Genomic DNA, 15,109 nt, shown 5'->3' with positions numbered 1-15,109 from the left:
ACGAAGCTTCACAGCCAGCCAGGCAGGAGTCACCCTAGGGTATGTAGCCTTCCCTGGAGAAGTGGGGACCTGAGTGGGGGGCACGTTATTGCTATAAGCATCCTTTAGACTCAGCACAACTGAGACAAGTGTCATACTCTCTGGTTTTGTTGACTAATAACTACAACAGGGAATACCCCCAGAAGAGCTATGGACATAAGCAGAATAAAGCCAGCTCTTAAAGGGCCCACACACAAATTCACCTGAGTAACCTAAAATCACCAGAAAGAAAGGTTCAAAGTCCTTTGGTGAAAAAAGATGCACCTGATAGGCTGTGGGTGCATCTCAGTGAGAGGGAAGACCTCTCCAGAGGCTGAGACATTGGTGGCAGCCACTGTTGTGACCTAGTACAGGTGTGCTGACACAGACTGGCATATGCCATTGGAGTTCTTCACCTGGCCTATTAGCCCAGGGGTCAGCCACACCCACTAGAGTGCAGATTTAATCCAGTTCAGCCAGGGAAGGCAGCCTGCCCTAGGCACTGGCCCCATCCAAGAGCAAGCCCTGGGGCAACTTTTCAGCCTGCATAGATCCTCTACAGGTAGGGGGTGTGTGCACCTCTGTGGGGCAGGGCCTGTGTGAGGACCAAGTGAACCATGGAGGGCTTTGGTGGAGAAGTGGGGGCAACTGCAGTGTGGTAAGTGGGTATGCTCCAGGGGTCAGGAAGTGTGCACTGGCCAGGACTGTATTGATGGTGTGTGTGAACCTGTGTGGGGTGGGGCTTATCAGTGGCAGAAGACCTGGGCTTCACAAACAGCCACAAATGGGATCAACTCCACCTTCCAAAGCCTGAAACAGTTGGGTGCTCCCATGCCTGAGGCCAGCCCCATTCAGTTGCAATCCTAAGAGAGCTGACAACAGCCTTGCAGGCCTGAGGCCTACAGCAACTGTAAAGCCCTGAGTTTAGCAAGCAGCTGCACTGGGTGCCTACCCATTAACAGGAAAACTGCAATAGGAGTGTGCTATTAGACCTTGTAGCCAATGGTGCTGGGGCTCCCCAAACCTGATTTACAAACAGTCAGCCAGAGTGGGAAAGCCCAGTCTCCCTGGGTACCTGCAGTAAGAGCAACCCTGCCACAGCAGAAGGGCACACATAGCCCACACAGGGCTCACTCCTGGAATGTTTAGACTGGTATCAAGAGGGAAGCATAGTGCAGAGCCTCAAAGGGCATCTCTTACATAAGGCCACTTCTCCAAGAATAAGAGACATAGCTGACTCATCTAATACATAGATATGAGCATGGAAAAAAAGGCATAATGAGGAGGCAAAGGTTTATGTTCCAAGCAACAGAACAGGACAAAACCCCACAAAAAGAACTAAATGAAACATAAGTAAGCAATCTACCTGACAAAGAGTTCAAACAAAAACTCCTAAGCATGCTCACTGATATTGGGAGAAGACTGGATGAACACAGTGAGAATGCCAAGAAATAATTGGAAAACGTAAAAAAGAACCAATCAGAAATGAAAAATTCACTAGGGGAACTCAATAGCAGAGTAGATGATACAGAAGAACAGATCAGCAAGCTGGATGAAAGACTAGAGGAAATCACCCAAGCTGAACAGATAAAAGAAAAAATAATTAAAAAGAATGAGAACAGTCTAAGGGAACTCTGGGACAATACCAGGCACACTAACATTCATATTATATGTGTCCCAGAAGGAGAAGAGAGAGACAAAGGGGCAGAGAATCTATTTGAAGAAATAATAACTGAAAACTTTCCTAACCTAAGGAAGGAACAGACATCCAAATACAGGAAGCACTGAGAGCATGAAACAAGATAAACTCAGAGAGACCCACACCAAGACACATAATTAAAATGTCCAAAATTAAAGATAAAGAGAGAATCCTAAAAGCTGCAAGAGAAAGGCAACAAGTGCTATACAAAGGAAAACCCATAAGGCTATCAGCAGACTTCTCAGCTGAAACCCTACAGGCTAGAAGAGAGTGGCATGAATTATTTAAAATGCTGAAAAGAAAAAACCTATAGCATCAGAGATTGGATTAGCGGTTACCAGAGGGGAGGGGGATAGGGAGGAGGGCAAAAGGGTTGATTAGACACACGTGTGTGGTGATGGATTGTAATTAGTCTTTGGGTGGTGAACATGATGTAATCTACACAGAATTGAAAATATATTACGATGTACACCTGGAAGTTAGATAGTGTTATAATCCAATTGCAATAACTGCAATAAAAAATGAAAACAATTGAAAATCAAAAAAAATGACTGAAACCATTACGTAGTTGAAAATTGCTTTAGAGATTTAGAATAAAATAAACACATTTAAAATAGTGTAAACAAAACTGAAAGCTCACTTGGGTTATGATTAACAAAAGCTGACATGAAATTTAAAAATACAAAAGTGACTATAGAGACTTATAAGTAGTTATAAAGGTAAGAGATTTAACATAATTAGAATTCTGAAAGAAAAAATTATTTAGGCACATAATTGGAAAAACCTTTCCTGAACTAAAGATTGAAATCTGGGATTAAAAAAAACATAGAGTCTCCAAAATCTCTTGCTTTAATTAAATTTCAACAATTTCTTCAGTTTTATCCTAGTATTTTTATCTTAAATTGATTTAAAGGTAAATTTATTTTTTTTATTATTTAACAACATTCATACATGGCATATTTGGCTCCTAAATTTATTTTTGTCTTTCAATCAATCAATCAGTCTACTCTTCTACACAATTTTATCTATACAAAAGTATCAGCATAATATTCATGAAATATTAACAAATTCTCAGTGGTGGGATTTTGAGGTTGTTTTTAAATTTCTGCAATACCTACCTTTAACAATCATGTATCATTTTTACAAGTAACAGTAAAGTCATTGGGATTAAAAAGAATGGAAGGTAAAGATTGAGAGAAAACAAAAACAAGACATCTCAATTCTTGTACTACCTCTAGATTCGTGGCCCCCCCATTCCATGGCTCATACAGCAATCAGGTGATTTCTCTAAAACAGGAGCATAGAATGTTCATTTTCATCATATTACCCTGCAAGATTTTCAAAAAATTGCCACTAATCCAGGATCAAACCCAATTTCTTTAGTAATTTCCAGAAAAATCTCTCTAATCCAGCCCAAGCAGATCTTTCCCACATCAACAACTCTCACATTCTTCCCCACATTCACCCTTCTCTTCCATGACCCTGAACTATTTTGTAGTAAGTGTTCTCCTTGAAGTTCCAAATCTATCCTTCTTTTCATGCTTCAGGTGATGGTAAAATGTGCTTCTGTTGTTTGTTTGTTTGTTTGTGGGAGTAGGCAAAGGGGCTAGAACTCCAAATTATTCTACAAAATTCAATTCAATATCATCTCTGTGAAGCCGACCCTGCCATCACTCTTTTTTCCTTCACATCAACAAAGTTATAAAATTATGTGCATCTGTATCAGCGCCATGTAGAGCAATATTAGAGCATGATGCAAAAGGAAAACTTAATACTCATCCCATCTTTAAAATTTGGGTATTTTGTTCATCATGGATTTTTGCATGAATTTTGATTTTTTTAAATATTCTTTCAAAATATTATTTATCTTGATTATTGAGGTTTTGGGCACCTCTTTGTATTTTTGTGCCCAGAGTGAGTACTCACTCATATTACCCTACTCTGGGCCCTACTCTTTACTAATGAAGCACTTACTACACTCCATAGTTATTTCTCTACACATCTATCATCAATACCAAACTGTGACCACCGGTAAGGAAAGGAATCAGTTTCATTTACCTATGTATATCTAAAAATAAGCACAGTACCCAACATTGACCATTTAGTAAAGATGAATAAAACCAGAAAATAGAAATAACCAAAATTATTTAGTCTTCAAAGAATAAAATCTCCCATGGGGAAGAAAATATCTAATCTAAATGGAGAGATGTCATTTTCTCTGTTTAAGATAAGGAAACCCTAGTTTGAGGCAAGTCGTGAGCTTAAAGTAATTAAGCAGTGGAACTAAAATCAAGATTTTTTCCCCATAAACATCTATTTTTGCACAAAGTATGAGTGTGTCTATTCCAAGAATATGCTTGTATTTAGTCTACTATGAGAATCAGAAGATATTAAAATTGAAAGAAATCTTAGATATCATTTAGTCTCTCCTTCCTCTTATAAATAAGTAACAAGCCTAGAGAGGTTAAACGACTCATTTAAAACCACGATAAAGTCAGAACTTGAAATCAGTTCACCTGTTTCTCCATCTGGTGCTTTTCCATGGGAGGTTATTCACAAATCTAGAAGAGAGGACCATTGGAACACAAGAGAGTGGAGAGTAGGGATCTTTTTCTAGGCCAGGCAGAATCGACCAGTTCATGGGTAAAATAAACCACAAACAAATTTTTTATGTATTGCTTGAAACGTGGCCGTTGCTAAGGTGAGGTGATTGAAAAATGACCTTTCAAAGTTCATTCCTGCCCTGTGCTTTTATCTCTGTCACTAACTTGTCTATGATTCATTTCCATCTGTAAAAGAGAGTGACTCTACTCTCTGCCTACTCCAATTCAAGATATATCAGGTCCAATTTAAAATACATATTACTCAAATACTCTGTATATACACAAATGCAAGTCATTTTTAACTGTGGATTAATCACGTAAACACATAATTATACCTAGTAATGCCTGCAGGAAATTGGAAGTAATTATGTGGCAGTTAGTAGCCAACTTGGAGTTGAAAGCTACAATATAGACAGTGGTACTGAATAAAACAATTCTGAATTTCAACTTAAAAGCTAGAGACATACAAAGGTACCATTCTCAGCCAGAATTCTGCTTCTTCTTCACAAATTACCAGGACTTTGGGCTCTCCTGACTCTGGTGAGATTGTCTAACGGAGAAAAGTGATTGGTTCTTCACAAAAGTGTTTTGTTTAATGTAGCTCTGAGTTATTAGAATGATAGAAATGGTGACCAAAATAAAAAGTTTAGCCTTGAATTAATTTAATGGAATTCAGTCAGAGCAAACAAACTATGCATTATTATTATTATTAACATTGTGTACAAATGAAATAATTCCTTTAAGTACAAGCGATTAGACTTTCCTGTCAATTTATCCTTCAAGTTAACACTTAAGAATCCTTATTAATTTTATCCTTTCTCTTTTTTTGGCTACCTGACTTATTTTAAAATCTTCTTCATATATAAAGGTAAGAAAAAAACTAGAAGTTCACCTGGATGTCTGGTCTACAAATCTAAGATCACTTATTTTTATCACTTTAAAATCTGCAAAATTTATAGGAGAAGAATTTCTTTTAAAAAAGGAAACCAATCAAATATTTCTTAAGAATAGGCAATAGATAAGCAAGGAGTATGTCCCTTAGCAAATAAATAAGGTCATTTCATTGGAATAATGAGTGATTACTGTTTCCAACCACAGTTTCAAGCATTGTCCTCAAGGCTAGAAATCTACTCACATTCATGAAATAACTAATGATAAGCTTTTTTGTGCAAGTACTTTTTATTAAATATATACATAGTACAAATTCTACTGGGCCTCATATTACTGGCATCAATTTGTAAGTAAGGGGTTTGGATTGGATGATTTCTAAAGCCTCTTTCAGCCTTAAAATTATCCATTCTAGGAAATACCTAGAGAGCTAGCCAAGAAGGAGTTCTCAGATATGACTCACAATTGGTATTTGCACATTTTACAATTCTCATAAACAACCATTTCAAGGTAATGCAATAACTGAAAAATTAATGCCAGTTAATTAATATCATTTCTTCTTTAAAAAATAAGAGATCCTGTTTGCAAGGTGGCCATTTCTATCAAATGTTCCCCCAAACATCCAGAACACATTAATTGACACACCCAGATCAGGAAGAGAGAAGTACAGAAGAAAAATCTGGAAGCAACACAACAGAAAAACCAGACCTAGATACAGCAGCATAAGACAGCTGCAAGAAATTCAATTAAGTTGTTAAGCCTACCTAAAGAAAAAGAAAAGTCAGGACATGAAAATTCTGATAAATTGCATAACACCGTCAGTGGTATCCTACCCCTTGGCTATGATTTTTTTCTTTACTCCATTTCTTTGCTGCTCTTTTAATTTTAAAAAACTCATCTTAGTTATGAAACTGTATGAAAACTGCCCCAAAATAAACACAGAACTGCCCAGAAATATGGAACTATGGACACAAAAACTCCCCTGAGGTTAGCATTTCACCAGCTAATACAGATCTATGTTTGGAAAAGCATCCAAAAGGCCTTGTATTGAGTTCCTAACTCTAATGATTCTGTGATTCAGTTCAAATTCTATTCTCTGATGTGATCAAATTTGAGACAGGTAATCTATAAGGTCTTACTGTGCCCAGATTTCTACTTTCAGGTACGTAGTACTTTTCATGTAGAGGACAATCTATAACACATTTTCATTACATTTTGAAGTCAATTCCTGAAGTTATGCTAAAGTATACTTATCTCAAAGGTGGCTATGTGAACAATATACTTGTTATCCTCTATCAGGATAGTAGAAACAAATATTTTGAATATGTTGTCAGACTCTAAATAAATTTCCTCCATTAAAGAATGCAACGTCCTCTGCTAGTTTATGGTTTGTTAGCATGCATTGGCTGTTCTACTATTTAGGTAATATTGTAGGTAAGGGTGAAAGAGCTTTCCTAGAGAGACAGTTCTAGCACAGTGCCTGGAACATGGTAGGCTCTGGATAACTATATGTTGAAAGAATACATAACTGAATGAACTACTGTCAAAAAGAAGTCACACAATGAGTTAAACTTTGGCTCAAAGCACAAATTTTCAAGTCAACTGTTAAGTCCTGTTTGGCCAACATATGACAGGGAACACATTTCCCCTGGTCTCTGTCTTTGTTTTTGATGCAGCAGAGGTTTCACTCTATTGGTCAGTATTTGTTTTGTTCCATTTTCCCTTCTGAAAATGTTTCATTTAACAGGGAAAGTCCTTTTCTTGCAGATACTAAGAGAATCTCCAAAGGTCACTGCATATAATATCCGATAAACAATTCTGATTAAGGGCAGTGCCACTGGGAAATTTATGGTGGCTGGTTGATATTCATAGAGTATATTAAAAAAAAGTCTGTTTTCAAATTTCAGTGCATAAATATGCACTGAGTAACTCTAATAGCCCTATTTCTCTCGTCCCAACTTTCCAGGATGGTCTGTATTCTGTCTAATTTGAGTGCTGAATTGATTCTATTTAAATCATCTTTCTGAAATGAAAGATGGCTCACTTTCTCTTCACTGAGGAATTAATTAACTCTCCCAACAACTGGCTGGAATTTTTTAAATGGAAATATTACGTAGAATTTTTATTTTAGTAAAGAATAATTGTTTATCTTTAAAAACATTTAAAAAGACATTCTGCATTAAGTTCATCATCTTTTAGGAAACTACTATCACAACAAAATCACATTAGACTTTCTGATTTTTCCATAGTGTCCTTCGATAAATAAACAACCCAATAGACCATGTTAAATGCCCCAAATGTTACTGGAAAGAGAATGCGGGCATATTTATCTATTTTACTTGCGCCAGATCCAGAAGGTGGTGGAGCAGAGGCAGGAGTAGTGGCTGACAACTTCCCAGAAGCCCCTCTACTGTTAACTGTGGTCTTAATTCGCTCCAGTCTTGATCCAAACACGCGGTGAGTAGAAGCAGATCCAACTGAAGCTTGTCGGGGCACATACCCAGTTCTACTAGGCGCAGAAGAGGTTGGAGATGGAAGTGCTCTTGCCGCAGATATCGTTTCAGCTGCACTTGCATGGCTGAACGGGTTTGGACTGGAAGCTAACTGAGACTGCGGTGTGGCTTCCGAGGATCCTTGAACAACTGTGGAAGATTTGCTTGAATGGTTTCCCACCTCAGTTCTGTTGCCACCATCAGATGCAGAGTGGACCAGGGCATTTGTTCTTTTTCTCATGTTCAGATTGGCATTTATGTTCTGAAAAGGTATATTAACAATTATATTTGCTATGTAATTTTATGTGGGTTTATACAAAATTTAAAGGGATTAAATAATTAAAATTAGTTGCTTCTATAAAATAAACCTTTATTAACATGCTATAGCTACTCAGCTTGACGTAAAAACTTTAAAAGACCTAACTAAAAAAAAAGTATATATTTGAAACTCTGAATCAAAAGTATTCTATTTCTAAATAAAATCCATTCTTGTAAATAATTAAAGTTTAAATCTATAGAAAGAAAATGAGGCTTTTAGCACTATAAACTAGAGTTACACTTGATTTTGTTTCAGGAGTTCATGATGAGAGCTGTACAACTTCTTTGCTCAGTTTTATTATAAATAATATTCTGTGATATAGTGCATACATTTCACTGAGTCTTGTATATGTTTGTTTTATAAACAGGAAGAACTGTACCTACTCTTGTGCACCGAATAACAATAACAATTATCCATATGTGCATGACATTCCTTAAAAAGGAAAAAATAAAACTCCAAAAGTTAGTTTTTGGGGGGGGGGGGAGGAAGATTAGCCCTGAGCTAACATCTGCCGCCAATCCTCCTCTTTTTTGCTAAGGAAGACTAGCCCTGGGCTAATATCCATGCCTCTCTTCCTCTACTTTATGTGTGGGACTCCTGCCACTCGTGACGTGACAAGTGGTGCGTAGGTCTGCCCCCAAAATCCGAACTGACGAACCCCGGGCTGCCAAAGCGGAACTGGTGAACTAAACTGCTGTGCCACTGGGCCGGCTAAAGTTTTAATTTCCAAATTCCTGGGATTTATTTTCATAATCTTACATACGCAATCATATACATTATTATAAAAGCTATAAATCCGAATGCAGTTTAGTTTTTCACAATTAATAGCGAAAATATAAAGGAAAACTAATTTTAAATAAAATGTTATATTAGACATATAAGCACCATCCTCATTTCATTGCATAAATATGTGAGTTCAAACTATTTACCAATAAAGAGCATTTAAATCAAAATGGAAATCACTATTTTCCATCAAATTATTTTATGTGTAGAACAAGTCTACCTTTGAATACAGATGCATGGTAAACATTAAAATTAATTCTCCTTACATCTTGACAGGCATGATAAATAACTGTATAGCCAACTATAGCTTGCCCACTCTAATGAAGGAAAGCAATTGCTCAAATGATTCCTAAAATAGTCATGTCTGTCTTTAGAATATACTATTTTTTGGAACGATTTTTCCTCCTTAATTATGTTTAAGTTATATTAAGAGCACACTGTAATTACTTTCTATATCCTCTCCCCCTCCCATTTCATAGAATAAAAGGTAGGTGAGGAGGTGGAGAAATAGACGAGAGAGAGAGGGGAAGAAGAACAGCTCACAAGTGGGTGATTAGAAGGAGCCAGTCTACAAGAAATTTCACAGATGATACTATATACAATTAGTTGAGTGCTCACTTTATAGAAAATGTTTATCCTACTAATATAACCTTTTTTCAATACCACACTCATCAAGCAGATTGAAAGTATTCAATCCATATCTCATTTACAGTCGTGCATCGCTTAATGATGGGAATACATTCTGAGAAATGCGTCATTAGGCAATTTTGTGGTTATGTGAACATCATAGTGTGTACTTAGACAAACCTAGATGGTATAGCCTACTACTCACTTAGGCTATATGGTACTAATCTTATGGGACCACCATCATATATGCGGTCTGTCATGGACCAAAACATTCTTATGCGGTGCATGACTGTCCTTGTGAATTATGACTTCAAGTTCGCTCGGAGTAGAGAAAGAAAAAAAGCCTCACAAAATGCAGAGCCAAAGCAGGATCTGAGAGGTTTAGAAAGTATTCTTCATGTCAGCCTGGCGTATTCTTCTAAGCAGGTTGCAGATGAACTCATGAGAAATTGTAGTCTAACATATGGCACCTAATTTTGGTGGAGAAAATTGAAACCAAAATTGACATCAACCTAAAAGCTAAAGGTACCATTATTTACCCAGCACTTTTCCTCTACAAAGTGCATTGTAAACATCACAATTAATTCTCAGATTTTGAGTCTTTTTTTACAGAAAAGGATAATGGTCAATTTATTAGCATTAGTTCTAAAATGTTATACACATGGAGAACAATATAAAGAAGGATAAGGTATATCCACAACATTTAAAGAGTGTACATTGTCATCGGCAAGATAATATGCACGCCCACACATGATACAATAAAACATATAACAAAAAGTAAAAAATAATGAAAGGTTAGACTGTGGCAAAATGCTATATATACTAAGAAGAGAAAAGAAGAGAGAAATAAAGGACCAATTGGACAAGCAGGAGAGAAATATATTTTTTCAAATATAATCTGATATTGGCATACTGCCTTCTTCCACCAAGTTAGGTTACTCGTAATCTTTAGAAATCCGTATCTTTCATAAGACTAAATTAAGGATTGGAGACTTCCAGTTTTGGCTAAAATGGAGTAACGGGGACTGAATTTACTCCCCTGCATGAAATGACCAAAAACACTAGAAAAAATATGTGAAACAACTGTTTTTTGAAGACACTGGGCATTAGACAACATAGACCACAATCACTGAGAGAGAGGAAACAAACTTGAGAGAACTTCCATGATGTGGTACAGGAAAGAAGAATCCAAGAAAAATCTGACAGATTCTCTAAATTGAGGAGATGCAGCTGAAAATCTGGGGAAATCAAGGTGGCTAGAGTTCATAGTAAAAAGTAACAGGATAGCGAATGCTGAAAAAGAGAGAACTCCACAAATCTGGAGAGTCCGTATTGAGTATTTTGCTAAGCACAGCAGTTTATGAGTATGAGGTAACTACCCAAGGCCACAAAAAGAACCACCTGAAAGGATTACAAGAAAACAGTGCCCAGCAAAAACAGGAATAGTGCATGTTTTCACCAGCCAGACTGGAAAATCTCAACATTCATATAGCATTTGGCAGAGAGAGTACTCAGAGTGACCTTACCTCAGTAATACGGAATAATTAGCCCCAAACATTGCTCTAGTCCTGCCTAAGGAATTTTAAAAGTAAGACCTGAAAGGATGAAACTAACTCTAAGTAACTTAACTGCACCCCAGAAGAAAGCCCAAGAGCATTTATAGGACGCTGTCTTCTTTCCCTTCAGAAAAGTATCCTTCTGGAACTTCCTGAAATCTCAACTGTGAATCATGTGCTATATGGTTGATTGAATACAAAAATGGCACCAATTCATCTTCATGACCCTGGTAATCTAAGTTTTCCATTCCTCTCTCATCAAGAGATGAAGTCTATTTCCCTTCAGGCTTCCATATGACTATCTTTGGCCAACAGTATGTGATGGAAGTGATGCTGTGTCATTTCCAAGCCTTAGCCTTAAGAGTCTTGAGACTTAAGAGAGCAGCTTGCTTCTGCTCTCTCTCAAAACAGTGCCACCAACACCACAAGAACAAGTTTGGGTTAGCCTGCTGGAGCGATCCTTTGGAGCAGAGTCAGTCATCCCAGTGAGGCTAGCCTAGATCACCCAGTGGCTAGCTAACCACTATACACATGTGTTTGTCTCAACTAAGAGACAATGAACTGTCCAGTCAAGCCTAATCAAGATCAACAAAACTTCCCAGTTGACTCATAGACTTGACAGCAAAAATAAATGTTTATTGTATGCCACTGATGTTTTTTCGTTGCTTGTTTACAGTATTATTGTGCACTAGATAACACAGACAGACCAATTAAATCAAGGGTCCTAACAGGAGGTATTTCCAAACTTCTTCTGAGGGGAAGTTCCTCAGACATTCCAGGATAATTAGAAGACTAGCCTGCCCAGAATACATCGAAGACCATTAGGGGACCCTGTTGCCTAACCCCACACACTAACTGAAGGACCAAGATATTTTGCCCTTTATAGTCCCATTCTTAAAGAATAACAACATTTTAAGACTGGGAGAGATTTCAGTGATCAATTTATTCCAGCTCCTCATTTGATAGTAGAGGAAAATAAGAGCAGAAAGATTACAACCGGCTGGAAGTCATACAGAGAGTTACTGACCAAGTGTCCTGCCATGTCAGACAGCCTCTTAATGCACAAATGTGGAGGAGGCATTAAAGAACTTAATAAACTACACCTATCTATTTGAGTCAGTCAAGTGTTTGTAATAGTCGAGTATATTGTTAAAAAAATTATTCAAGACTTGGACATCAGAAACGAGTACAGCATGTCCTTTCAATGTTGTAATGAAGCATTGTTGACAAGTCCACCCAAGGATTATTAAGCCTCTAGGGCAATTTACTTGTGTTTGATTTTGCTATTTAATATTGGATTTGAGCCCAAAGCCTGTGAAGTTACATGTTAGGTTGTAGATTCCTGTCCAGCAAAAAAGATCACCAAAAGTTACAGTTTTCTTGCCCTGTAGGATATCAACCTCTTCTGTATCTAATCTAGAAATCTTCTTCTAGTATTTCTTTTTCTAAAAAATTGCTACTTATACTCAATCCTTAAAAAGATTTTGAGCCAGTTTTACCATTTAAGTGATTCCCTCATTAATTAATGAAGTGAACAAAACTTTGACATACATCCATTCTGTATTTGTATGAGTCATGTTTTTGATGTTTTGAAAATTATATTCTGATGACATCTACCATTAGACAAGTTATCAGTTATCAAAGAAATGTAAGCACAGACTTGAAGAACATGCCTGGAGAAAAAAGTGATCCCAAGCCAAAGAGAGAGAGTCAGTCTAAAGTGATTGGAAAAAAGAATCAATGAAGCAAGAGATGTTATGAAAATGGAGGGAGCAGGATGCAATGTGCTACTAGGATTACCATGTGAAAACAAAGATCAGGTCTTTTTATTCTCAGTTTAAAACCATTAGTGAACTTCTGGAGTATAAAGACTCATTCATGATTGTAAGAAAACGCACACAGCAGGCACCTACTTCATTTTTTAATAAATTTCATTTAAATGGATATAGTACAGAATCAAGATTTTTTTCAAATTAAAGAAATTAAAAAGAAAGTGTCAAAAACTTTTTATCTGACCTCCAGATGACTAGTTTTTCATTTACGGGGCAGATTTCTAGAATATAGCAGATAGTGCCTAAGGGGTATAAGTTATCTTGACTCAATCCCAAGTCTGACTAAGAATGCCTAAGAAGTCTCAATACTCTCTGTATAGAGCCTACATAAAGGAAAGCAAAATTAGACTGACTTGACGCTTAAATCTTTGCTCTCTGCCAAGCAGCCAAATGACATTCAAGTTATTTTGTACTGATGTCTCAAGGTCTACTATGTAAAAAGTAGTTGTCATTTTCCATGATGACAAACCACAAAAGGATTGAGAAATCCACTGACCTACCTGGCACAGGACTCATTAGGAGCAATATTCACAAAGCTTTCAAGTTTTGGAACAACTAATGTGTCAGTCAGAGTGATGTAAAGTTTTATACAGAGTTCAGAGACTTGAGTGGCTCCATCAGTATTCAGCAGACACACAGTGGTAACAAACAAGAAAAGCACCTAAGCTTCATTTGAATTTTAAAAAATGATTTAGCTTGGAATCATTTTGTCATTAGTCACAATAGCCCAAAGCAAGGAAACTGGTGGGACAGAGATGCAAGGTGGCAGCTTCAGACATTACCAACAAATTAAGGCAGCAACAGGCAAACAGGAGCAAATCCAAGCAATTCGTCAATCACAGCTGTGATCTGACACAATTTCTAAAGAAATATTATCAACTACAAAAAGAAAATCCATCTCAACTTATTACTCTAGCAGCAATGAGATAAAGTGACTAAGGGGAGATTTGCAGAATGCAAACTACGTTCATATTGCTTGCTTGAGAAGCTAATGAAGTTTAATAAAATGTAATGTAACCCTTCTAAATTAAAAACAAACAAGGCTAATAATGAACAAGTTTATCTTCTAGAATATCAATGAGCCACATACTGAAAAAAAATCCAATAATGTAAAGACATTTATTTAAGCCCATTCTGACAGGGCTTCAGGGATTAGCCACACATCTTATTCAATAAGGAAATAAACAAGTATGGTAGAGCAGCTGAAACTAAACCCCAAGGTAATGATTTACTGAGGGCTAGCAGCAGTGTTTTTAGAAAATGCTACTGCATGGAAATGAAAAACATCCCCTCCAAATAAACAAGCTAAGTTTTTCATAAATAGTTACCAAGGGACTCTATCAAACATGCAGCAACAAAATGTAGTAATGAAAATGCTGAGGTCCCTATTTATTGTATTTCATTTCCTCCCAATGTTAGCATTTAATTCAATGTTTGTATTTCCATAAGCTATAGAAATATTACTTTCAATATCAGACACTGGGATAAAAATTTATGTCTTCAATTTGGAATTACCAGAGAATAAGATCTTAAAGAATTCATTCATTTTGTCTTTATATATTGAGAAGTTGAAAGTTTAAAATACTAGGATTTCTTGAAGATACGCGATTTTGTGGTTAGTTTTGTTTCATAGTGATTCCTAGTGCTTCTTTTTATTGCCCAATGCTCTGTATATTAAATATATGGACCTAGTAGAGGAAATCTCTTTGTCGGAGTCTTTGGTAGTCGGAGCAGAAGTTCTCAGCTTAATCAAGCAGATTTGACCAGAATGCTACCTGGAATTGTTCCAGGAGATGTGTTCACCAGTGCTGCCAACATAACCCTGGAGAGCGTGGATGGCAAAGGGCACCCCACTCACTTTCACCAAATGCAAACACTAAACTGGATGAATCTCTTGTTGTTCAATAAGGAAAAGCAGCATTATAGTCAGTCTAACCGTTTATAAGAATAACCTGGGAGCTAGTCAAAAACTCAGTCTCAGGCCCTGTTTGCAGGAAATCTTATTTATTAGTTATGCTATTGCCAGTCATCACAATTAGAAATCAGAAATTGGGAAACATTGACTAAATAGTTAGGTCTGTGGGCCTCCAAATCAGACAGACTTGGGCTCAAATACTGAATTTGCCATTTACTAGCTCTGAGATATCTGGCAAGTTATTTAACCTCTTGAAACTTCAAGGTCCTTGCTAAATCAGGAGTAATAACGGCACCTTCCTCATAATGATAAATAAAACAATGCATATAAGGCACTTAATATCCAGCACATGGTAGGCATCAAATGAATATTATGTA

General features: G+C 36.9%; 1 protein-coding gene across 1 annotated transcript in view; it reads right to left on the bottom strand.

The window, feature by feature from the left end:
* Positions 1-7,428: 7,428 nt before the first annotated feature.
* Positions 7,429-15,109, bottom strand: part of LOC124232986 (gamma-aminobutyric acid receptor subunit alpha-4-like) — a 61,722-nt gene continuing 54,041 nt past the window's right edge. Inside the window, exon 9 of the mRNA XM_046649969.1 lies at positions 7,429-7,962. Coding sequence (XP_046505925.1) covers positions 7,429-7,962 — 534 coding nt within the window. The remainder of the gene's footprint in view (positions 7,963-15,109) is intronic.

Source organism: Equus quagga, unplaced genomic scaffold, assembly GCF_021613505.1.
Source record: "Equus quagga isolate Etosha38 unplaced genomic scaffold, UCLA_HA_Equagga_1.0 146_RagTag, whole genome shotgun sequence".
NCBI lineage: Eukaryota > Metazoa > Chordata > Mammalia > Perissodactyla > Equidae > Equus > Equus quagga.
Note: the sequence above shows the minus strand (reverse complement) of the source record. Positions and strands in the feature narration are given on the sequence as shown.